Source organism: Crocodylus porosus, unplaced genomic scaffold (assembly GCF_001723895.1).
Source record: "Crocodylus porosus isolate Cpor-Errol unplaced genomic scaffold, CroPor_comp1, whole genome shotgun sequence".
In the NCBI taxonomy this organism is placed as follows: domain Eukaryota; kingdom Metazoa; phylum Chordata; order Crocodylia; family Crocodylidae; genus Crocodylus; species Crocodylus porosus.
Window position 1 is genome coordinate 5,863,267 of NW_017728916.1, and position 25,590 is coordinate 5,888,856.

At 50.1% G+C, this 25,590-nt stretch overlaps 2 protein-coding genes across 3 annotated transcripts in view; one reads left to right on the forward strand and one right to left on the reverse strand.

The window, feature by feature from the left end:
- DKC1 (dyskerin pseudouridine synthase 1) overlaps positions 1-7,290 on the forward strand; it is a 22,248-nt gene extending 14,958 nt beyond the window's left edge. The window contains exons 11-15 of one of the 2 annotated variants that reach the window (XM_019536316.1): positions 1,329-1,447; positions 2,519-2,622; positions 3,572-3,632; positions 4,442-4,603; positions 5,319-7,290. In XM_019536316.1, the coding sequence (XP_019391861.1) occupies positions 1,329-1,447; positions 2,519-2,622; positions 3,572-3,632; positions 4,442-4,603; positions 5,319-5,390 (518 nt within the window). In that variant the 3' untranslated portion in view covers positions 5,391-7,290. Of the gene's footprint in view, positions 1-1,328; positions 1,448-2,518; positions 2,627-3,571; positions 3,633-4,441; positions 4,604-5,318 lie in introns of those variants that run through there. The other variant, XM_019536317.1, reaches the window with a different exon arrangement.
- MPP1 (membrane palmitoylated protein 1) overlaps positions 7,004-25,590 on the reverse strand; it is a 38,976-nt gene continuing 20,389 nt past the window's right edge. Inside the window, exons 6-12 of the mRNA XM_019536318.1 lie at positions 21,361-21,557; positions 20,783-20,889; positions 18,614-18,694; positions 16,494-16,574; positions 14,469-14,671; positions 12,290-12,364; positions 7,004-8,444 (exon numbers count right to left, since the gene is read on the reverse strand). Of these exons, the coding sequence (XP_019391863.1) occupies positions 8,268-8,444; positions 12,290-12,364; positions 14,469-14,671; positions 16,494-16,574; positions 18,614-18,694; positions 20,783-20,889; positions 21,361-21,557 (921 nt within the window). The 3' untranslated portion in view covers positions 7,004-8,267. The remainder of the gene's footprint in view (positions 8,445-12,289; positions 12,365-14,468; positions 14,672-16,493; positions 16,575-18,613; positions 18,695-20,782; positions 20,890-21,360; positions 21,558-25,590) is intronic.

The following is a 25,590-nucleotide window of genomic DNA, read 5'->3' on the forward strand; positions in this document are numbered from 1 at the left end:
ACCTACATTGAACACCTTCAAGAGTAAATTGGATGCTTATCTTGCTGGGATCCTATGACCCCAGCTGACTTCCTGCCCTTTGGGCAGGGGGTTGGACTCGATGATCTCCCGAGGTCCCTTCCAGCCCTAATGTCTATGAAATCGTGGTGCACTGTGACCAGTGGGCCATCCTTGGGCCTACACTCTTTAATATCTTCATTAATGATGTGGACTGGCTAAGTTCACAGATGACACCAAACTGGGGTAGGTAACACATCCACACCTGAGGGCAGGATTGTGATCCAGGCTGACCTAGATGGGCTCAGAAAATGGGCAGGCATAAACCTGATGGCATTCAACACCGAAAAATGCAAGGTACTCCACCTTGGTGGGGGAGGGAAGCCCGGCAGCATGCTTATAGGCTTGACAGTGCTACGCTTCCTAGCACCACGGGCGAAAGGGACTTGGGGCTCATGATTGACCACAAAATGAATATGAGCCACCAATACGATGTTGCCATTGGTAAAGTGAGCAAAACTCTGGCTTGCATCCATAGATGCTTCTTGATCAAATCCCAGGATATCCTCCTCCTGTGTACTTGGCCTTGGTGAGGCTGCAGCTGGAGTACTGCATCCTATTCTGGGCTCCACAATTTAAAAAGGGTGTGGAGAAGCTTGAGAGAATCCAGAGGAGAACCACATGCGTGGTCAGAGGGCAAGAAAACAGACCTTATGATGAAAGGCTGAGAGCCATGGGACTCTTCAGCCTGGAAAAGTGCAGGCTCGGGGTGACCTGGTGACAGCCTATATGTGCGTAAGGGGTGTGAATCGGGATCTGGAGGAACACCTGTTTACCAGAGCACTCCAAGGGATGACAAGGTCAAATGGTCACAAACTCCTCAGATTGTTTCAGGCTGGACCTAAGGAAGAACTTTTTTACTGTCCAAGCCCTCGGGGCCTGGAACAGACTCCCTCTAGAGATGGTGCAAGCACCTACTCTGGGCTCCTTTAAGAGGCATTTGGTCATCTGTCTTGCTGAGATCCTTTGACCCCAGCTGACTTCCTGTGCCTGGGCCAGGGAGTTGGATCCTGTGATCTTCCAAATTCCTTTCCAGTCCTAGTGCTTATGAAATCTGAGGCCTGTGCTGAGTGGATCTTGCCAATTAGTTTTTTCAGGTCTCCTTTTTTCAGATTTCTCTCTTGGGGATAATTATTTTTGGAGCATGTCTTTCTAACCCTTTGGATGTGTAGAGCAAAGTAAACACATTAACTGCATAGCTACACCATAGCCCATACAGCTTTTTGTTCCTTACAATAGTCACAAACTTTTTTTTTAATCCACATCTGTAGCCATTGCCTTGATGACCACTGCTGTGATTTCTACCTGTGATCATGGGATAGTGGCAAAGATCAAGAGAGTAATCATGGAAAGAGACACTTACCCCCGAAAATGGGGTCTTGGCCCAAAGGTAAGCTGTGGGAGTTAAGGGAATTCCTTGTTGGAAGATTCTTGAAGTGAGTGTTCTGCTGTTGAGAAGCTGATTTTTGGGTAGATTCATTCAAAGCTGCAGGTCCAAGGTACTGGCTTGCAGTTTGTCAGCCCAAAAGCTCCGTTTCTAAGAGCGCAGCATGCAAGCTACTTCAGCTCATGTCACTTGCATGCCATCTGAAATAGACTTGATCAGCTATGCCTCTGCTGTGAAACTCTGGAGCCTTTGGGCTGTGTCTTGCATTACTATAACAATGTCAGGGAGCTAGATTTCTCTTAACATGGCTCAAAGCTTGTTTCCAAGTGGTTAAGAGTCAGTCTACACAAGTCTTGATTAGTCTATGCTGGGGACCTCTCTTCCATCAAGAGCCAAATGATGTGAAACAAGTGACATCAGCACTCTGTGCAATGCTGACTTCCATCTATCACCCATTACTGATGGCTCATGAAGGGGCTGGGCACAGAGCAAGCAAGTCCTTATTCTTGTGAGACTTAAGTAATGGGTAAAAGAGAGTTCTTTGAAAGGTGCCATAGAAATGAAAAAATACTGTTACTACAGTGCATGTAGGCAATGCCACTTGCACATTCTCCTGCCTGAGATCCTTCCCTTCATGTTAGAACCCTCTGCCTAACTGGTATAGTAACAGTAGATGATTGGCTCCATCTGGCTTGGCGTTTAGCCTCCTCCAGACTGTTAGTGTAAAGTCGTCTTTTCTGGCTTGCTTATTGCCTCAGGAATGTACTCTTATTACACATATAAGAGGAATGGCTAGCTGTGTCAGTCCGAAGTCAGAAGGTAGGGCAAGGTGGCATCTTCAAGACCTAACTGGTTCAGAGAGGCATGTGTCCTACCTTCTACAAATATAAGAATGACTTAGCAACTTGCAGATTCCTGTATTCTGTTTATATCAGAGGGGAGGGGATGTAACTAGTAAAGGCAGGCCTTACCTTGTACATTACTTTTTTTATACCTTGTGACTTCAACTAGAAAAGATAAATCTTCTTTGAAGCTGGAATAAGACCGTTCATGCTTTCTGCACTCTCGTATCAGGCAATTCAGAAGAAGATGATGATCCAGCAGGGTCTGTTGGACAAGCATGGGAAACCAAACCAGAGCACGCCAGCTTCTTGGGAGAAGGAATATGTAGACTACAGGTAACATTGTGTTTGTCAGAGACCTGTTGAGGGGCAGGCTGGAGGGGTGACTTCTGCTAGTCTTTCTAAACTGAACTATGTGCATACAGGAGACCCTCGCCATTCATGGGGAATCCATTCTGGAGATCCCTGCCAGTGGTGAAATCCACGAATACTCACAGGGCTCCTTGTCACAGCCACCCCCTGCCCCCAACCCCTCCATGAGAAGCTGGAAGTGCAGAGCTCCCCTGCAGCACCTGGGGACTGACTGCAGCTGCCTCCCAGGGAGAAGATGCTGCTGCCTCCTGCTCTGCCTGCCCAGCTCTGCCCTCCTCTGTGCAGCGCTCCATGCCTGCTTACGTAGAGGCAGGAGCTCGGTGCAGCGCCAAAGGGAGCTGGGGCAGCACTTGCCCCAACCCACTCCACTGGCGCAGCACGACACACCACAAATATTCGAATCCATGAATAGTGAGGGTTTCCTGTAGTCTTCACAATGTTCAATTGCCCCTCAATTTTTGGGACCCTGTTGACTTCTTAAAAAAAACCTTTGTTCAATGAAAAGTCACTGATTTGGAAATGCCCGGCAAGGTGTGTATTTACAGCCTCTAGTTGGCAGTTGTCGTGGTGCCCATTGTCCTTGTGCAGTGCTGTTTGACCTGCACCCATCTACTGTACCATGATTTAAATGGCATGCAGACAGTTATCCCTTTCTAGCCTGATACTTGTGGCTCTAGAGGGAGTCAGTCTGCTAAATCAAGCAGGGGAATCTCAGCCTTTATCCAGCACAGCTGAGTGCTGATGCAGACTTCAGGCTTCCCATACACCAAGTACCTTTGGTATCTTGGAATACCACAGGATGTACAGTGCTTCACCCGTATAGTAGCAGGAGACTGAAGGATGGGACTTGGTCTGAGAGGAAAGTAACTCTAGAGAATGAATTCTGCTCACTCAGGTGTGTTTTTCCTTTCAGGATCACTGTTAAGAAAGAGGAAAAAGCCATCACCTCTTGCGAGGCAGAGAGGACACCAAAGGTTGGTGTCTAGTCCTCTTATGAAATGTATTTCAGACATGGATGGTGGGTGGCAATAAATATCATTGCCTTGGTAGGTTAGTTCATGAAGTTAAAGCTTTGTATTGCTGCTTTGGGGGAGTGTTCTGAAGGCTTGTTGCAGATCTTAGTGCACAGGTTCTCCTTGTGTTCATTTATTAGTACATCAGAGTAAGTTTTAACATGTAATGTATTAGCCAGCAAGCTGGATGATTTAATGGAGATGTTGTTGGGCTTTGGGAATTACTTGAGGCACAAGGCTTGGGAACCAGAGTTCAAAAGGACAGAAAGCTACGACCCTGGATGTGAATGAAGGGCTGTGATGGGATTCCAGAAGCATAGTGCATCAGCCGGATTCTAACTGAGGCCTCACCCAGCTTAGAAGCCAGCCAGTTGCAGATGACTGGAGGCAGAGTGTATTGGATCCAAGTGCCTGAACCTCTTTGGGTCTTGGTACCTTGTGTTCAAATGATGATTCCTAGAAAGCAGCAGCACAGATCTCTTAACTTGTAGACGGAACGCTGCCAGGGAATTGGTGTGCCGTGCTGCTCCTGTACATGGGAGCAGCATCAGGGACTGTCTAGAATCTTTCAGAAGCTCATAGACAAGTTCCTCAGTCTGTTTTCCACTCCTATATATATGCCACTTAATTGCACATTACTAGGTATACTTCTTCCTTGCTGGGGGAGCAGGGAGGAAGGACCATTCAGACCTGTGTAAAATATTCCTATTCATCAGTCTTAATGGTTTGGGGAGAGAACCTGTCCTAAATGTGTCTTCCCCCTTAAACAGCGAAAGCGAGAGACGGAAAGTGAAAGTGAAGAGGTGACAGTGGCTACCTTGTCCCCAACCACTCCAGAGCCTGTGGAGCTGAGCAAGAAGGAAAAGAAAAAGAAGAAAAAAGAGAAGAAAGCCAGAGAAGCTGCAGAGAGTGCAGGCGAGCAAATGGAAGTGGTAGGTAGCTGTGCAGTGTCCTTGTGCAGCCCAAGCTGAAGAGTTCCATTAGATTTGCCAGGCAGGGCTGGTAGTTAAACTGGTGGATGCTTCCTTGATGAAGACAGGGCCCTGGACTGGTACAGTAAGTACATTTTGAAAGAGGACTTCTCTTGTTGGGGCCTGGTCCTGTGAGCTTAAGGGAGTTATTGTAGGGAGCAGGGTCTAGTAAATACTTTCCAAAGGAAGCGCGTCGGACAGCCTCCATGGGGTTGGAATTCTCCCCCATGGGGTAGTTCTGTGCAGAATGGTCGGGGATTCCTCTTACCATTCTGGAAGAACCTGCAGATCCAATACTAGTCTTCTGTGCCCTTTCCTTTGGTGTAGTGTAATGTTTGCTTCCAATAAACATGCTTCCTGGACCGCAGTTCACTGCAGATGGTCAATTACTGACCTGTGTATCTCATTTTGGGGCAGTGGGCTATTTCCCTCTGAACCTGTGGAATTGGGAAGCCTGGGCCTGAGGGGATGAGAGCACAAGTAAGACTTTTCAGATCCATATTTTTAGAAATGACTGAGTGACCTGAAGAATGGCTTGCACTTAAAGTTTATCTAGGTCTATGCCAACTTTGCAGTTGGTCCAGTAAAAGATACCACCATTAGAAATCCCGTGCCTCTTCCATTAGAGTATGAGAGTCTATCTCTGGCTTTCCTGAGTTCTCTGTTCTCTCCACAGGCTGGTGACAGCAGTGCCAAGAAAAAGAAGAAGAAGAAAAAACAGAAGGAGGCTGAAGAGAGCTCTGAATAAAACTGGTTTCTGGTTGGAGAGGAGGAACCTGAGAACAAATAGCTATTCCCCCAGCAGGGCAGAAAGACTGACCCCGCAGCGAGGCGCCTGCAGTGTGACAAGGCCCCTCATCTGCTGCTTGCACGCAAACAGGAGACTATCTCTGCAAAGGGCCATAGCCTACTCACCGCAAGCCCTCTTCATCCTGTTTTAAGGGTAATGAGGGTAGGGAGCACGAACAGCCACCGCACTGGACTGTTAGAAGCTACCACAGACTGGGCACCTTGTGCATAGAAAGTGTCCTCAGGGCATCAACAGCTCTGGCTACGAATAAGTTATCTTAATCAGTGTTTCCAGCTTCCACCACAAATGGGGAATAACACTTTTTCCCTTGTTCTACCTTTCTCCTTTGTTTAGTGCTGAGAGTCATTACCCCAGACAGTTGCCAAATACATTTAAAGCTGATGGGGTTGGCTTGAGGTACTTGCTGAGGAGGGTATGTGGGGGAGGGAGGTTAGAATACTTTTGACTGACTAGACTATTTTTACATGCTTTGGTTTTAATCTTGGCATGTGTTTGGTTTGACCCTCCTTCTGGAGTCTGAACATTTTCCCAAAATATTTTTGGGATTTTTTTCCTTTCTCCTTCATGGGGGTCCCTGGAGATGGAGGTGAGACAGAGTCCCATCTCCCCCCAACAAAATGCAGCTATTTCCTGAGGTGTCCAGTTGATAGCAGGTGTTGGATCTCTCTGATATTGTCAGACTGTCCTTGTGCTGTTTTAACCCCTTACTGAAGGGAAGGGCCAGGCTGCTGTGCACTGAGTATCACTTGCTGCCTAGCTGTGTGGTGGCTTTGTGTAATCTTTAATTTGTCTCCCTTTTTCCCCTGTCCAGTGGTAGGGAGGTGTGTGCATGGTGTATGCAGAAGGTGGCCATTAGGAATTTAAGCAGAAAAAGGTTGTGATTTTTATTTACTTTTATATATATATATAAAAAAAAAATTAAAAAACTATTTTTCATCACGTGGCTCTTTGCTCTTCTGGCTGCTTGGTGTCGGGTGACAGGCTCAGTCAGGCACTGAGCCATGATCTACTGCTATAGAATGAAGCCTGCCCATCCATCTCAGGAGCAGCTGCACAGGAACCCGGGGCTGTTAGTTTCTTGTCTATGGGCTCTGCCTCCAAGGAAGAGGATAGTGCTGCTAGGGGGAACAGTGTTCAGGTAGCACACTGAAACCAAAAGCCAGTGCTGAATCTATCTAGAACTCCTTGTTGGCTTTGCCTTTTTTCTCATTACTGCCTGAAAGCCTGCACTGTGAGGTGGGTGGTGATCTTACAGGTATTGTCATTCCAAATATATCTTACCTGGGGATGGAGAGCACTAAACTAGTGCAAGGCCAGGATGCTGCTCTTTTCTCAGAGGGGCAGTGCTCAGTGCAGCCAGAGGGACAAGTGTTGAGTGGTCCTAGAATTTTTTTTTCCTGTAATTTTTCTGCCTGATGACAGTTCCTCTGTTTCCCAGGGGAGTGACTGAACCAGTGAAGGGGAATGTCCTCAGCAGTTCTGCACGACCCATGCTGAGGCCATGAGCCAAAAAGCATATTCAGCACAAACTGTGAAGCTCCAGTCATGGCAAGGTTTCAACACACTTTTATTGCTACTCCGTTTCCCTGCAGTGGCCTAGAACAAAGTCCCTATTGCACATCATGAATTGTTTTTGGCATCCTTGAAAAATTGCACTGGAGTTTATAGCCATTCTTCTTCTGCTGAATGCACAGAAGATGCCTTAACTTGATGCTATGGAACTACTGCAACACATGAGCCCCTGGTCCTATCTCTGGGGTTTAAGGATGGATAACAAACCCAATGAAATAGTTGGAGGAGAGGGATCACTCTGTGGCTGGCTGGCTACCTGTGTAAGCACCAGGCACCTCACAGGTGGGAGTTGTAGGTAACATTTGCATATAGTGGGAGCTGCCCCTTGGCTGGAGAACATCAGTTTCTACTGCATGCAATGGGATGCACACTAGTCCTGGCTGAATCTAATTTACCAGTTTAATTGTTTCTTCCCTGTATGATCTATGGGGTTATTTACCCTAACCATTGCTGAGTCTCTGAGGACAGCTGATAATGGAGTCAGAATCCAGCAGCAGAGATGAAACCACAGTTGCACAGGTTATGCCAGAAAATTAAAAACTTCCACTGCTGGAGTATGGAGCAGCCCATGGGTGTTGAATTCCCACCCCCACAACAGCCTCTACCTGTGCCAATGAAAGAAATCCTTAAAATACAAGCTGATGTACCACAGACTTAGCCCAGAAAAAAATACTGGCTAGACATATGAATTGCTTTTATGGCTACATTAAGCTTCATGATGCTGAAACTTAATGAATACAGGGGCTAATGCTGATATGCACTGTGAGCTAAAGGTTGAAGAAAGAAGTAGCAGAGATGGGGCTGGAAGTGTCCCTGCCTTCTTACCTCTCCAGCTTTTGTAATGAATAGTTACTTTTTATCAGTAGTTGGTTACTACATGATGTCTTCCCAGCCCTGCAGAAGCTTCCCTGTGTAACCAGTAGGAGTTGTGTTGTGAATTAAAGATTCTGTCGGGCTCTAGCAATGGCTAGAGTGTGGCTTAAATCTAATGATTCCCTCTCCCAACTGACTTTGACAGCCCTCCCCCCCAAGCTAATTCTCTGCCCTTTACTACTAATAAAGCAGGAAGGTTGGCAACTTGTGCAGGCTCTGAGCTCACTGCACTCCTACCCTGTGTCAGATAGACCAGTTTAGACTGTATTCATAAAACAAGGAGCAGGGAAGGCTGTGCAGGTGGGGTGGCTTCCCTCACTCCACGCTGAAGGATGGGTTCTAGGAAAGCTGCCTGGGTGAGAAGACATCTCAGTAAACCCATGAGACAGGAACCCACTGGGGTGAACTGCAGGCCTGGTTAAAGGCTTCCTCCAACAGCCTGAGGCTCTCATCCACGCCATTGTTGACCAGCGACAGGTCGAAGTAATGTGCATAGCGGCTGCGGATGGTCTCCGATTCCTTCCGTAGCTGTTGCAAGGCTTCCGACTGCAAAAGAGCGTAAAGTCCATAAAGTGGAACTGCGGGATGAGGGAAGTTTCCCAGAAGGGACCTGCCCCCCAGGCCAAGGGGCCTTGTGCTTTCCCCACAATGATGACAGGGCTGGCCTGTTCCCTTGACAAAAGTCTATCCAGCTACCTCCTTGTACAGCAGCAAATACTGGCTTGGTCCTAATATACAAGTCAGTCAAGTGGTCTCTATCAACTTGCCTTAGTGGCTTTTGTTCAGGGCTGCTGAGCTTTGCCCAGTGAGGCATGTTCTAAATGCTGCTGCTGTGTGGACCAAAGCAGTGGAGCCTTAGTGCTGCAGGTGCTTCCTAGAGCTTACAGGTGGCAGCCTGTATGCAGAACATTCCCAGGCTGTGTGACAGGGCTGTTTTGTATGTCTCATGATGAGGCACAGTTACCCACGGCAGGCTTAGGTGGAAGAGGCTTGTCATGGCAGCACTTGGTACATATGACCCAACCACATGGGACTGTGAGCACCTAGGAAGCCGCCACCAGAAAGCTGCAATTGTCACAGCACAGTGGGACATTCCATCTACAGTCTGACATTTGTGACCAGCCAGGCATTGTGACATGAGCTCCACACACAGGAGAAGAAATCTTGCAGGTTCCTGCACTTGACAGCAGCTACTCGCAGGATTGTATTATCCTGAAGCGAGTGTCCACAGAGCAATGATACCCTCCTACCAAGACATCTCTGCTGGCAGGTTCTGTGCTGTGAACAAAGCCCTGCCCTGCCTCCCTGAGAGCAGTCGTTTTGATTTGACTCTGAATCCAGCCATTCATCCATGCGGGGGGAGCTCAGTGGAGTCCCTTCACTATCCACCTTCTGTTTCGCCTATTGAGACCCTGTCTGCACCACACAATGCTGCCAGCAAAGGGGGTGGGCAAAGATCCTGTCCTGTAACCAGCAGAGCTGAGCAGCTGCTGTTTGGTGGAACTAGTGGAAATACAGCAGCACAAAAGCTCATACCACAGGGGTGGGCAAAATGTGGCCTGCCAGGCCATTCCATCTGGCCTGCAGGACCCCTAAAAAATTTAGAAAATTAACATTTATCTGCCCCTGGCTGCCTGTCATGCACCCCCTCGATGGCTCGCCAAACCTCAGTAAGTGGCACTCTGCCCAAAATAATTGCCTGCCCCTGTCATACCAGCTGTGGGAGGTCTCTGTTAGGGGCTTAGGTGCTGCAGCTCAAGCAGAAGCCAGAGTTTAGGGTAGTCCAAGTTGAGCACAGCCAGGCAGGGTCAGCATGCTGCAGGGATGCCCCCCCCAAGGATGCACCCCCTGCTGCACGGTAGCACGAGAGGCAACTGCCAGGAACCGTAGGCCATATATTAACTGCTCAGTTGGACAGGCTTGGTGTAGACAGAGCCTACACTGCAGACTGCAAGGTCTTTGAGGCAGGGACAGTAATGCAAGCATAAGCAGGACCCAGCCCATCACAGCCCTTGAAGCTGGTATAGCAGTGCTGTAGTGCAACACAGCTAGCTGCCTGAGGGATGTTCAGACCCTCCCCAGCTGGTTCCTATTATTGTAAGTGTGAGCTCTGCTTATTTAAATGGGGAAAACCAGGTTCTTTGCTGTTTGCTGCTGTCCTGCATCCTGCACAGCTAATGGAGCTTGAAATGAACATGGCTCTTCCTTTTGTTTACTACCAGCAGAAGCATGAGCTCAGCTCTGGGCAACTGAGAATTGCTGCAGGTCGAACCAATCCCTTTGCTGTGCAGCAAATAACAGATTGTTGGTCGGAGGGATCATCACTGCTCTCCACTATCTGAGTTCCTTGTGGTCACATTTCAGCTCTGTTCTGTTCTTTTCAGTAAGCTGTTACCTGAACTGCAGCAGCTGGCTATATATAGCACATGCTTCAGCACCCTCCGTCCTGCCCACTGCGGCAGGCACAAACTCCTGGCAGCAGGATCTCCACCATTTGTACGGGCACCAGCGCACAGAGGAGGAGGGGCCTGGCTGCCCCATGGATTTTTCAGCTTGGTCCTTATGTAAACACACTGCACTCTGAGGCCCTTCTGCTAACAAATCAAATTGCAGGCAGTTTGAGTGGAAGGCTGCTTAAGTCTTTTCCTACTGTGATATTCTCCGAGAACAGCAGGCGCCCTAATCTTAGCAAATCCACAGCCACAGGCTGATTGACAGAGCCAGCCCTGGCCACAAGCATGCAAACCAGCCTGACTCAGGCTGGAGCATCCTCTGGGCCAGGCAGAGCTCGATTCCACAGGGGCTGTTTTACCTTCTCTCCTAGTTTTGATTTCCAGCTGTACGTTGCATGTTAGGTCTGTCCTGACAGTGCCACTGAGGCACCTGGCAGTCCGCCAAGGCACTGGCTTGTCCTAGTACCGGTACTGCTAGAGAACCAACTCAAAGAAGCACAGTGTGATGTGAACCGCCCCATGGGAGCCACGGAGCTCCCTGGGCCAGGTGCTTTATAAAAACACTGCTTCTCTCCAAATTCAAGGAGGATGAACTTAATTAGCCAGATCATTTGCTCTTTGCATATTTGAGACTAGTTAACAGGCCTCCTCCAAGCAGCACTGCCTCAGCGCTGCCTAAGCAAGCTTCATTTCAATGCTCAGCAGAGCCCCAGACTGCAGTGACAGAGACCAGAGAAGATGGAGGAGGAGGTGACACTTCCCTGCTTTGCTCTCACTGCCATGGAGCATCTCTTGAGAGTGGAAAGCTCTGCAGTAGTGGGTGTTTCTGAAGTGAGTTATAGTGCCTGGATAATCCTGCAAGATTTGTAGGACAGGGCATGACAGCATGCATGGGTAATAGTGCTCCTAGGTTGGCATCTTAGGCCAAGGCTGTCCATCTTCTAAGCCTCTGGGGGCCGAATGCCCACCATGATGCAATAGTGGGGGCTGTACCAGGATGAGCCCTAGGCTGCCCAGGCTGCATACCATGTGCATACTCCTGTCACTGCTGTGCTGCACACCCATCACTCCCCTTCCCCCAGACCATCCACCGATACAGCTTATCCTCACTGCACTGCCATGCTAACCCCTGAGGTGTGGGCAAAGAGCAAAACTCAGTAGAGGGAAGGGGAGCCCAGAGAGCCCAGCTGCTGTTGCATCTAGAGCAATGGAGGGAGAAGCAATGGGGCAGAAGCCCCTGCCCACAGGCCACCAGTTGAACAGCACTGTTGTAGGCTATCGTCCCCTGTATTGGAAGCTGGTGGCTTGGCCACGGAGCTGGAAGGTAAGGTGAATGGGGCTCTTGCTGAGAAGCTACACAAGATGCACAGCTCCTGAGGGCCAAGTGTCACCTGCTGCAACACTGTTCCTCCTTCAGCTGCCTCATAGCCTGCTCTTCCAGCCCAGAGGCACCCCCACCCCCTTGCAGGACCTACGATGGGAGGGAACAGAGCAGCAAGGGGCAGGGAAAATGGCTGTCCCCCCCCCGATAAGCTGATGCTGGCACTGAGGGACCTTGGGCCTTCTCTGTTCCTAGAGCTTTGGTACACATGCAGCTGGAAGCAGTCATCTGCCAGGCCCCAGCAAGAAAACCCACGTGCTTGAATGAAGAACTAAAACCCAAGGCTTTCTGCAGTGGCCTGAGCAGACCGAGTACCACAGAGATGCTGTACCCCACCAGCCAGCCTGCCCTGCGCCAGCCTATGGCTTATGGCCTGTCAGCTGGATTGAATTTGATGGGATGTAAAAATAAGCCCACACCTCTGGTTGAGAAAAATCAGACCCAATCCCCAAGAAAGGCACAAGAGCCACTAGCTGAGTGAGGGGAGAACTAGCCCCTCTGGGCTTGCCATCCCAGAGAGAGGGGAGGTCTCCCAGCACCAAACAGCCACTGCTCACCTGGTCGGCCTTGTCTGTTGGAGCGATGAAAACAATGAACGGGGAAAGCTCTGCAGTGCGGATGATCTTCAGCGTCTGCAGCACAGAGAGGGAAAAGAAACAGGCTACTCAATGGAGGAGTACCGCTGCCTGGAGCAGCTGGAGCAGAGAGCACCACATGCTGACTACCAGAGCCCCACCACCTCTTTCACCCTCCCCAGGTGCTCTGCTGCAGCCTCCCAGAAGAGGAGTCAGATGGCCACGGTGACTAAACCACCCCTACAGATGGGTCCCTCCAGGTCAAAGGGGAGGCATCTGGGTGAGGCTGGAGGCAGCTTGCACTACTGGAGTAGATGTTTGGGCCCCAGAGCAGTATGGCTGGTACCTCTGGCTAAGTATAAATTCACTCAAAAGTCCTTAGCTGGGGCTGCAGCACTGGGAAGCCTCCTATGAGCACTGGCTGTGCCAGCTTGTAGCAACAGGCATCCTGCTTGCCATCTTCCTTGGGTGACCATGTGAAACAGTGACACCTTGTACCAATGCACTACTTCTGGGTGAGCAGCACCTGGGTGGGGAGTTCTTAGCTGTCATTATCCTTTCTTGCTCTAAAGAAAAATTTTCAGGAACCAGAAGCACTGAACCGCTGCCATCATTCAAGGAGGGAAGGCCAACTTTGCCTTTGGCTCAAACTGCGTTTCCCCCTGTGCTTCCCCCCAACACCCCAGAACCCTTCTCCCCTTCTCTTCCCACCACCCCATGGTGGCCAGAAGGGCTCCCACTCAGGTATTTCTCATTCAGTACCACTAATGCGAGGCATGGCTTCTCCTGTCCTAGTTGTACTCTGCCAGGCTGCTCTAGGCATGGACACCATGGGGATATCTGATCATAGGAAAGTAGGGCTGGAAGGGAACACACAAACTCATCTAGTACAGTCCTCTACTCATGACAGGATTGTCCCTGACTAAAATCAGCCCAGCTGAGTGTCTATCCAACCTCCTCTTGACATTTTGCAGGAATAGAGATCCCACAATTTCTCTAGGTAGCCTGTTCCAATGCTTGATCACCCTCATGGTCAGAAAGTTCCTCCTAATCTCCAGCCCAAATTCTCTTTGCTAAAGCTTGAGACTGTTGCTCCCAGTCCTGTCCTTACAGCCACAGAGAAAAACCCATCTCCATCCTCTGTATAATTACCCTCCAGGTATTATATGCCAATGGCTGGCCCCCTTGCCATCTACCTTTATGACCCCCTTCTGAGGCAGGAGCTCCACAAACTACACATGCAGCAGGGAGATAAGCAAGTTGTCAGCAATGACTTTGAGGGACAGGTCCAGCAAGGGAGCACATGTTGGCTTTACAGAATCACAGAAAGGCAAGGCAGGAAGAGACCCCATATGATATCCAGTGATGTCTTGCAGTGAGACAGCGTCAGGTACTTAGACCATCCTTATCTTCCCCTTAAATCCTCAAGTGCAGGAGATCCCATACCCCTGCTAGGTAGCCTTAAGAAGCTCCAGGGCTTCACTGCCCTCATCTTGATCTGTTCACCCAAGGGACTATGAGGATCTGTGACTAAGGGGGCATGGGAGCAGCTTTCAAAAATATCTGAAAGGCTGCCAAACAGAAACACTGTTCTTCCTGTTACAGAAGGCAGGGCATGAAGCAATGGGTTCAAGCTGCAGCAGTGCAGATGTAAGAACAAGACAGCAGAACCAGTTGCCCTGGGAAGCTATAGAGTGTCCCTCTTCAGGGGGATTTTAAGAGGAGACTGGAAAAGAAGCTTCTGTCTGGGGTAGTTTAGGAGCAGAGAAACTTGCATCAATGCAGGGGCTGGACTAGATGATCCAAGGTCCCTTCCAACCTGAGGATTTTCTATTTGCCTCCTCCTGGAAGTGCGTCTCCAGCACTCCACTCTTCCAACCAAGCACTCCACCCTTTCAGTGCCTCACCTTCTGACACACCTCCTCCACAGCTCAAGGGACTGTAGTCTGCAGACTTCCCCCCTGCCAAGATCAATCCCTGAGTGACAGGCACACACCATTCTTCCTGCCTGCTTCAGGCAAGTGTGGGGGGGTGCAGTTGGTACTCGGCTGAATCCTCCTTTGCACTCACAAATAACTGCAGTCACAAGTGCTGGTGCAGAGAAAGGTGTGTGCAAAGTTACAGCCACAAAATTAAAGGTGATCCCCACCTCACCCCTCACCTGAGGCTCAATGTCCAGGATGGCAATTTTATCCTGTTGGTGGATCTTATGCACAGTTTCAAATTTGGTGCCAAACATGTTTCCTTGGTAACTGCCGAACTCCAGAAACTCATTGGCCGAAATGTCCTTGGTCATCTCCTCCGTGGAGACAAAGTGATAGTTCTTCCCTTCCACCTCATTCTTCTTCTGGGGGCGAGTGGTGTCTGGAAGAGAAGAGAGTTGGTGAGTGACCTGTGCCCCTAGGGAGGGTGGAGGACCCCTCTCTCAGAACCAAAGGGTCCAACCACCCTTGGAACCAATGCAACCAGACAGCACGAAGGACATGGAGAGGGGCCTTGGAGACAGCTGGTCAGTACTGCACCATAGGTAGCAACCACAAATTGTTCCCAGGCAGTGGACCTCAGGGCACATAGGGACACAGATGGGGATAAGAGGAGCAAAAGGAAGGGGCAAAGAAGGGGAATCCCTCACCACCTAAATGGACTTTAACCCTTTGCCACCTGAGACAATGGTGGCGAGTCCAGGCTGATCACTAGCATTAACTGCCTGCCCATAAAAGCTTGCACCCCATGTCTCAGCCTCCTATTTTCTCCTGCCCATCAGTATCTAGAACCCCCTCTCAGTCAGTAATGGATAAGGGATGTTCTTCCAGGCATGATGCTCCTTGTCTGTCTAGAATCCAGGCCAGCAGCACCATTGCAAGCAAGGGATTGGGGCACCGGGTGCCCAAGGTGTCCCTTTGGGTGGCTAAAGGAACATTGTTGATTTTAAACACCTGCCCAGGGACCAGTGGCAGGACCCATAGCTACCAGTGACTTAGGCTTTGATACCAGCAAGGCTCCACAAGCCATGTCCTTGTGGCAACATCAGAGCCAAAGGAGAACCCTGCCTTGCAGGCTCCAAGGCAGGGCTCCCAATGCCTTGTGTTCTCCTTCCCTGCTGCTGGCACAAGGCTCTCAAATGCCACTACCTCAATACAAAACATATCTTGTCAGCCTACAGGTGTGGAGCCACAGCTTCCCTAGCAGGTTGTGCTCCCACCCATGTCTTTTGTGATCTACAGTGCCCTGGAGTCAAAGACGACAAAAGGGGCCATCAAGGCCCAAACAGCTGACATCACCCCTTGAGCCCTCCACACAAACAGACAAGCTGCCTCTCAGGTGGGAACCGCAGGCAGTTGGAGGTGCTGCGGCCCTTTTTTCAACCATGCCTGCCCCTTCCCCCAGAGCTAGTTTTGTGCCCAGGGCCACAAGATCTGAGGTCCTCACTAGAATAAGTCAGTTTGTGTCATCCAACAGGCATTAGTGTCTACCTGGGGCCCACACAATTCTGCTCTCTACCCACGCCAGGAGCCTCTAGTTCTTCTTCTTAATGACCACAGGGGCAACCTCTAGGCCTACTCTATCAAGGTGAGAGTACAACAGACTTGAACTTGACTGGATGGGGAATCCCCTGTAACCTCCAGGGTCACAAGTGCAGGTGTGGGAAATCCAGGCCACAGCCAGCAGCAAGGGGGCAGGTACTAGAAACAAGCACTGAACCCCAATTTCAGACAGTGTGTGCTGACAAGACTTTCACAGGAACCACAGCTGGAGAATGTCTCCTGCAGCAATCTTTACGACTGCTTTAGGGGGGCTATTTTTTGTATCTCTCCACCTGTAAAAGCAGGTAGCTTGATGCCTATGAGTCCTAACTGAGCAAGGCTCAGAAGGAGCCAGAGAAGTTAGCTGAAGCAGCTTTCCTGCACCAAGAAGGAACCTTCACACAGCGTTTGCTGGCTCAGGCCCTTGTCAAACTAAAAGTGAGCATCAAGCTTGGAGCAAACAGAAAGTCCTTGGGAAGTTCCTTTTCCTCAGGATAAGAAATGACTACCTCTGGTCCTATGGGACATGGACACTGAAAACGAAGAGATGCTAGTGTACCTAGGAAAGCCATCAATGGTCAGGGCTGCCTGCCCCTGTGTGGCCTGGCTATCAGGTGGGGTGGGGTTTGTAGGGATGTGCATTCCCACTCTGGGATACTCACAGGGAGCCGGATACATGAACTTCTCTGGGTTCTTGCTGAGCAGGGAGTTCTTGATATGGCTGCGGCCCACTCCACTTGCACCTGTGCAGAGTGAGGAAGAGTGGGTGGGTCAGCGTCTTCAACAGAGGTTTGGCCTGTGAGCACTGCCTGCTATGGAATAAGAGAGCAGGTGGGGGTGGGATATCCCATCCCCAGCAGGCACTGGGTGCATCTACACTTTTATTAATGTAATGCACATTAAATATAGTACCTCCAGGCATTTCTGCACATGCTCTGGGGGTGGGGAGGGCAGCACTTTAATTAGAGTGGCTTTGAGAGCCACTCTAATTAAAGTGCCACAATGCGTCGTGTATCAGTGTTCAACAAGCTTTAGTTCACTGCCATTTTGAAGCATGGGGACATTAATATACAAGACACAAGAGGCTGCTGGAGCATGATAATTACCACGCTCCAGCAGAATTGATTAATCAAGTCCACGCCAATGTGCCATAATTACATACAGCGCATCAGAGCAGCCCCTGCTCTTGTATACAGATACTCTCCATTGTGAGGTACTACAAAAATGTGCATTAGTGTATTTTAATGCATATTACCAAAAGAGCACTTTTTTGTGATGTTTTAATCTATGTTAAAATAGGCTAATATGCATTAAAGCACCATGTGTAGATGCACCCACTGGGACCCATTCCCCAGAAGCAGCACAGTAAGAGCTTGGTGTTCTTAGCCTCCAAGGGCCAGGTTTTTAAAGGCATTTCAAACTCCCATGGAAACTGGGAGTTGGGCACCATTGAAAAAGTCTCTAGTGATGGAGACCACATGACTGTCTATGGAGTCATAAAGCAGCACACAAGACAGAACAGTTCCAACCACAGAGCTACTGGACTGCTACTCCCCAGAGCCTGCAGGCACAGCTCAGAGCCTGACAAAGACAAGGGACAGGTACTGTGTCCTACCAGGCTCAGGAGCTCAGCCCCACTCTTAAATTTATGCAGAAGGCAGCCCTGTCCCTTCCTCCCCCAAAATAGCCCGCATTGTTTTCACTATGCTGAACACAATACTGCCTTCCCAACCAGCCCCACAACTGGCCGCTATCCCTCCTACTGCAGCTGCAGTTGGCCACGTGACGTGTTCTGCCAACAAGGCCAGCGTGCACCCTGCTTGTACAGATCAGCACAGCTGTGCCTGAGCTTGCCAACTGGCTTCTGGAAAGGAAATCTATGCAGGGGCAGATTTCTAACTCACTCTTTCCTGGGAACTGGGATCTTCTGGGGGGAGCTCATGGGAAAGGCTCTGCTTTCTAATATTATTTTAGAAGGTGTAATTTTTTTCTGAAGAAAATCACTATAAACATACTTCAAGTCCAGCAGATTTCATATAATTTCATAGACATTAGGGCTGGAAGAAACCTCAGAAGATCATTGAGTGCAGCCCTCCCAGCCCAAAGGGCAGGAAGTCAGCTGGGGTCATAGGATCCCAGCAAAATAAGTATCCAATTTGCTCTTGAAGGCACTCAGAGTAGGTGCTTGAACCCCTCCGATGGCAGGCTGTTCCAGACCTTGGGGGCTCGGACAGTAAAGAAATTCTTCCTTATATCCAACCTGAAAATGTTTGACCTCATCATCCTTTGGGGTGCTCTGGTGAACAAATGTTCCCCCAGGTACTGGTGGTCACCCCTGATAAAACTTATAGGTGGCCACCAGATCACCCTTGAGCCTGCGCTTTTCCAGGCTAAAGAGCCCCATGGCTCTCAGCCTGTCGTCACAAGGTCTGTTTTCCTGACCTCTGATCATGCGCGTGGCTCTTGTCTGAACTAGGATGTTCCCAGTCCTCTCAGAATACATTTTATTCCAGCCAGAAACACACTGATTATGTGGCCTGAAGGCCACAGGGTCCAATCCAGAGCTCAATGAAGACCAAGCAAAGGCTTCCACTGACTTCAGTGGAGTCTGCCTCAGATCCAGGACTGAAGAGGTGCCTGGTCCTAACTCTCATTCAGCAGCAGCTCTGTGGCAAGACTGCTATGCAAGGGCATTCAAAAGAATTCTAGGACACTGCTCAGGACACTATTGGGGTCATGATCGAGATCAACCCTGGCTGAGAATTGGAAGGGGCCATTATACCTATCAGCACCAGTGTCTTCCTCTTGAACGCTGGGAGCCGCACCACCTCCTCGTATGAAACCACATCCAGCTGGTCAAAAACTGAGAAAAGAAACAGCACTTCAGAGCCAGCGCAGACATAATAGCAGGGGCATTCCTCCTGAAACCCACTGGGCACAGCAATGTCCCCAGCCCATGGTAGAGGCTAGCAAAGGGGAAATGCTCCTTCTGAAGATGATGATAGAAGAAACTCTTCTAGCATGATGTGAAGTACAGGACTGATGTTTTCCTCTCCCTACAGACCTGCTTAGGATTTGAGGCCCCAGAGGAGCGAGACTAGAAGCTGCAAGAACTCCGAGCTGAAAGTGTCACAAGGATCTTTATTTATCCCTCTCTGATTTATGGCCTTGTTTATCAGTGGCTCCTGGACCACAAGGCCAGGCAGGGTGCCAGCATATTTTCCACCCTAGCTGCATGACCAGCACCCACCATGGCTCAGTTCTCTGGGGCATGGTGGGCACTGGTTTATTATGGGTCAGATTTGTGCCTCAGTGAATTAAATATGACTGGCACAGGCAGGGTAAATGCAGCAGTGTTTGCCGAGCTTGGCACCATGCCTGAATGAAGATGGTAGACTGGGATGTTTCTCTGTGGTTGAAGGAATCAAATTTTGATTGGAAAGACTTCTCAGAAGAGCCAAACTGGAAAGCTCTGACCTGCCAAATAAAGGATCAGCCCACCCCTCCTCACCACCTCCAGGCTACCGCCTGCCTCTTCTCCACTGCCACTCCCCGCCTCCAGCCTCTCCTCAGGAGGAGCTGGGCCAGGCAGTGTGAGTGGCAGCAGCGCACCATGCCGCTCTGCTTTCCCACTGGACTGCACCTTGCGCCCTGCCCACCTGCCTCCACCTGCAGCACTGCCACTGACTTGGCATAGAGCGAGCACACCAAAACAGAAGTTGGTCCAGGGTTCCCTTTTCTCTGAGGCTGGCTCTGCTCAGCTTGCAAAGTCAGTGGAGCATTTCACAAGGCTCCTGTTCAGGCACCAAAATAAAGGCAGGGATTTTTTAAATGTTTAATCACCCGTGGTCCTGGCTTCGGGTGCTAAGCCCAGACCCCTCTGCCTTGTGCTGTCACATACAGGGAGGGTGTAAAGCATCCCCAGGTTGCCATGATAACACCTTCCTCTCACTGCACAGGTGGAGATGACGACATATGGCATAGGGGAGAATCAAACTACTCATCCCTAAGGCAGGGAGCTTCCTCCCATAGGAGGGGGAGTGGTCAGCAGGAGGGTATGTGTGAATGAGTCAAGTCTGTTGTGTTGCACATCCCACTGTGTATGAGTTAGCAGTCCCTGACTGACCCCTGCACTCATCCCTTGATTGTGCTGGGGACCCAAAGCAGCTCCTAAAAGATTCCCCACCCCAAAGGTGACAGCGTGGTGCCCTTCCTCCCCACGCAGGATTTCTAGCCAGCTGAGCCAGGAACACCCCTCCTCTTTCCTGGCAGTGCCCCTGTTGTGAGCCCACAACAGCAGTGCACCCAAACTCCATAGGAACATGCTCCTCACAAGCTGCTTTGCCAACAAGAGAAGATAATGGGAAGAGATTCTCTGAGGAGTCACTTAACAGGCAACTCAGCCCAGAAAGGTCACTTGAGCAATGGCCACACAACAGTCCTATACTCTGAAAAGCTTTGTCCTGTTGGCAGTGTGCCGTGCACTGTGGCTTTGCTTTTACCAGTGTTTCTGGGCCTCCAGGGAGGAAGGTACTATAGCCTGTAATAAGGCTATTGCCGCAATTGTGTGCACAGCCATGAGGGACAAACAGGCTTTGGTTGGACTAAATCACAGGAGGGAAGAAATGGGCCAGGAGATTATCTGAGGGGATTACTCCTCCATGTAGGGGCCAGAACACCAGGTAAGGAAAGGGAAAAGCCTCGAGTCTGACACCTTTGACTGCCTAGCCACTCTGACGCTGCTGGAGGGCACCTTTACAACAATGTGAGCAAGTAATGGCCCAAGCCCCAGGCATGTACTGCTTAACCACTGTAGTACCCTTACCGGTGCCTCACTTTAGTCTGAGCACCCAAAAGCCCCATCATGTCTCCCACTCTGCTGCTTGGAGGTGGAGCGACCAATTCTGAGCACAAAGGAACTGGGAACTTGTGACAAGGAAGGGGCTCTTACTTGAGCTGTGCTTGGCCAGATATTTGTCTTTGCACTTTTTCTTTTTGCCAAAGGGACTGCAGCTCTGGGCCTCATTTTGAGTGGACTGGGTCACGCTGGCTACACGCCTGCAAGGAAGCAAAAGCAAGACCTGGTCAGATGTTCCCATCTCAAATTCTGGTGCAACCCCTGCCCCTGGAAACAGAAGAATTCTTCCCAAGGTGAATTCCTACTGCGTCCCAAGCCTTGTAAACTGGGTCAGAGAAGGCCTCCAGGCCAGAGTGACTTCACCACAGGGGGCAGGAGCAGCAATGATCTGGACCAATGGGTTAATCTGGAAAAGGTCAGAGGGCACTGTTAGCTCAGCCAATCTACCTACCTGTGACATGTTCTCCACACTGAGCACCTGGTCATGCCCTCTCCAAACAGCTCCTTATAGGCAGCTCTGATGCATTTTCCTCATGGTGGCAGAAGGCTTTAAGCCTCCAGCCCCCTGTGCTGCATCCATGTCCAATATGCAGCACACTAAGCTTTATGCAGATCCGAGTTGGGATTCCCCAGCCTAGCACCACCTACTTATAGTGAGCAGAGGAACATACCATTCCTGTAACTCAGGGGAGGGGATCAGCCCTGCTGACTCTGTGGAGGATCCTTCGACCCGGCCCTGCCACCAGTTGCTGTCGTCTTTGTTGATGATCTGGATGATGTCCCCAGTTTTGAACTTCAGCCCTGCTTCCTTACAGGGGATCAGGTTGTCCTTCTTGGGGTCATAGTCAAACTGGGCCCTCATAAACATCTGCAAAAAAGGTCAAAAGTCAGTATAGCCAGGCTGCAGCTTCAGTTCTGATGAAACAAGCCCCAGCTACATGGCAATCCCAGCTGTTGATAGTAGCTACCAAGCAAGACAAAAGAAGAGATTAACTGAACCAAAAGCAAGCAGTATGTGCAAGGCACATGCCCATCACATCCCTCCAAGCCTCAACCCCTTTTGCAGTTCTTATCTACAAACTGAATGAGCCTCAGCGACACCCCATGAGAAAGAAGAGATGCCACAATCCAGATCCTATAGTGCCAGTGCCGAGTGCTTTAGAAATATCAGCTTGCTCACTACTTACTCTCTGAGGGGGAAGGACGCGCATGCACATGTGTTCATATGTCGAGTCCTACATGCACACCCCAAACACATGTACACATCCCCCTCACACTGCTGCATGCAGACCCCCACACCCACACACCCTCAAACACCCCAGCCACTCTCCCCCCAACAAACCCCATACCTACTCACACCCAACATATCCATACATACACCCACATGCTCCCTCACCCCACATCCACCCCTACAGACACACCCACACATTCCCCCACATCCCACATACTTACACCCCCACAAATCTATACCCACACTCCTCCCACAATATACAAGAGTAAGACTACATTTTAAGCTATTATATACAATCACCTCTGTGTATACTACACAAACACATGTAAACCAGGACAAAAATATTTTTTGAAATCAAATTAATGTAGCAGATGTTTGCTTTTTAGAATATAATTTGGTTTTTTTCTGGTTCTGAGATGGAAAAACCTCTTGCTGAAAGGAGTACTTTCAGGGGCAGAGACAATCCCAGCAGGGCATGGGGCCTGGGGCAAAGCAGCCTGCACAGGGCCCCCCATCCCTGCCCCACAGCACACTTATGGCAGGGAGTGAAAGCCCCGGCACACCGGCCACGGCAGGAGGAGTGGTGGTCAGAACCTATGGCTGGAACAGGCAAAGAGCCATCCAACCCGCCGGGCAGGAGGGTGGGCCAAACTTCAGCCATCCATGGCCTCTCCGCCAGCTCTGCAGAGCCCCTCAAAGCACGGGGCTCAGGGCGGTTGCCCCGATTCACACCCCCGGGGACAGCCCTGTCCAGGGTCAAGGGAAGGGACTTCTAGTGGCAAAGGTCAGGGATTAGGGGGCAGGACTTCCAGTCACAAGATGGCGATGAGGGGGTGGGGCCCCTGTCAAGGGGCAGGGCTACCCATGCAGCCCTCAACTGCTTGCCAAAACTCAGTAACTGGCTCTCTGCTCGAAGTAATTGCCCACCCCTGCCCTAAACTGACTGTACAGAGAGTAACCATGGCTTAAGGATGGCAAGGGTGCAGAAGAAGCTACATCAGGCGATTAAAGGTGAGAAGAAGCAAGACAGAACATTAACTAGTGCTAAAGCCACTACGCCAAAACAGAACCAAGTGCTCCTTGCAAACCCTATCCCAGCGGTTCCCAACCGGTGTGCCGTCGGCCATGTCCAAGTGTGCCACGGACTCTTGGGTGGGGCATGGCTACAGCCAGTGCCACCTCTGCACCCCGGCAGGCCCCATGCTGATACTTTCCAACCCTCTGCTCAGTTGTTCGCCATCCCTTCCCCCCACCCACCCCCGCCTGGCATTTGGCTGCTCACACCCCCACCCGCACCCCCGCCCCATGTCTGGTCAGTGTGCCGTGGGACAAAAAAGGTTGGAAAACACTATTCTATCCCTTCCAACACAGGAACAGCCCAAGCAGATCAGGGCTTTAACTCAGGTGTCTCTAAAAGTCCTCATCCTACTGTTGGTTATTCTCCTTCTCCCTTCATGGCAGCACTAAGACTGTTTCCATCAGACAAGTCCAAAGCCTAAACACATGTCAAGAAACAACCTGTTAGTTGGAGGCTTTTGGACAGCCTCAAGTAAACCTACAGCCTGCACAAAGAGCCCCTACAGGGGTCAAGAAAGTTTCTATGTATAGCAAATGCATGCAACTGTCTAGTAGGCTAAGAGACCAAGTGATCTTCACTGGGAGATCTGAGAGCTCTGTATGAGGGAGGGGATAGGTGGCCATGATCCCACAGCTTACAAGACAGGCACTGGAAGCCAAATAAGGTTCTTGTATGAGTGCAAGCAGGTGGGGAAGGTCTGAGTTGAGAAGAGTGTCCAGAAAAAGGGATGTCTGGACCTGTCTTGGTCCTTTCTTTGCCCTGTAACATATCTGCTCTGTCAATGGGGCACCACAGAACTTCCCAAGACACTAGGTCTCAAACACTGAAGGTGTTCTCTCCATCCTCTCCAGAAGCAGCTGTTTGCCTGGGCAGTAAAATTCTCCTGGTGTGCCATGGAAATAGCTAGGAAACAAATGGCTGAAGATTTCCAAGCACATCTATCACAGCAGCTTAAATTAAGCCCTCTGGGCTGCCCTGCTCAGCACTGGGGAGCTTTACAGTCAGGGTGTAGGGCACGATGAGTGAATACAGTCCTGGCCATACCGGCTCCCTGCATCACTTCCATGTCACATCTGCCGAGTCTACTGGCAAGCACCAGTTTGTTGCTGCCAGCATCCCTGGAGCTGAATGAGAGAACGCTCTGCAGAAAAGAACGCTCGTGATTCCCAACAACACCCCTGGCTACGCTCCTTCTTCACAGCCTTTAAGGCTGCTGTAAGAAACTGAGCCCAGCTGGGAATTTGCAGTTGAAGGAGAGTTTTGCAGTTACAGTGGAGAAAACCATCTTAGTTTCCACATATAAAAGAAGCCAGTTTCCCAGAGGGGTTATTCAAGGACTACAGGCACAAAGCAGCCACATGTATTGGAGTGTTCCTGCTTTCTCTGCCAACACATCCTTGGTAGCTGGAAAATGGGCTGCATATAGAGGTTTAGGGGCTCATACTTACTAGTAATTTCCTTTTTTGCTTCCTTTTCTGTTGGCTGGGATAAACACACCACCAGCTGAAACCATATGTCACTGCACACAGTGTTCCTGCTTTGGGTTATCTCCCAGCAAGAAGGCTAACAAGCAAACAAAACAGGGAACGCCTCATAATCACAGGGCACCTCCTCCCAGGGAGGGAATGGGGCTGAGTGGCCCTGAGGAGTGCTCTATCTTGGTCTAAAGCAGAAAGAATCTCCTGAGCACCTCAGGACTAGGGTGAAAAAGCACTGGGCAAAATGGAGATGGGGTGCATGAGAAAAAGGGGGATGGGGGTGGGGAAGAAGGCCATGCAGTGCGTAGGGGGCAGAGCCAACCCATGCCACAGCTCCCCAACCACCAGATACCTCCCACTAAGAGAAGGGAGATAAAGTTTGCCAAGATTGTAGGGGTCCCCATGTTTGGCCATTCCTGGAAAATTATTTTATGTCAGAGGTTGGCAGCTGTGTTGGGTAATGCTTGACTGGCAGAGGCTAAATATTGCTGGAACCATTGCCTTCCTGAGGTAGCACGCCCAAGTGCTGTATGACAACACACTAAGGCTCAGGGAGTCACCAATACCACTCAACTCACTTGCCTGCTGGTAAATCCCAGCTGGGATACACCTCTGCCTCACCTCTCCTCATGGTTCCTCTGAAGACAGCTGCAGACACTCTTCTAGCTTTTCTACCCCTGCTCACAACCTGAAAGAGCCACGTGTGGCACACATGCCCTGACCAACAGCTTCCTGGCTGGGGGGAGAGGGAGTGCGGTAATGAGGTTCTGGTACCTAAAAATTAGTCTATAGAAAATCCTGAGGCAAGCAGTCAAAACATACCTACCACAGCGATTATATATCATAGAAACACAGAATCATAGAAAATTAGGATGACCTCAGGAGATCATTTAATCCAACCCCCTGCTCAAAGCAGGACCATCCCCAACAAGATCATCCCACCCAAGGCTTTGTCTATCCCTGTCTTAAAAACCTCCAAGGATGGAGATTCCACCACCTCTCTGGGTAACCTGTTTCAGTGTTTTACAGCCCTCCTAGTGAGAAAGTTTTACCTAATATCTAACCTAAACTTCACTTGCTGCAACTTGAGACAATTGTTCCTTGTTCTGTCACC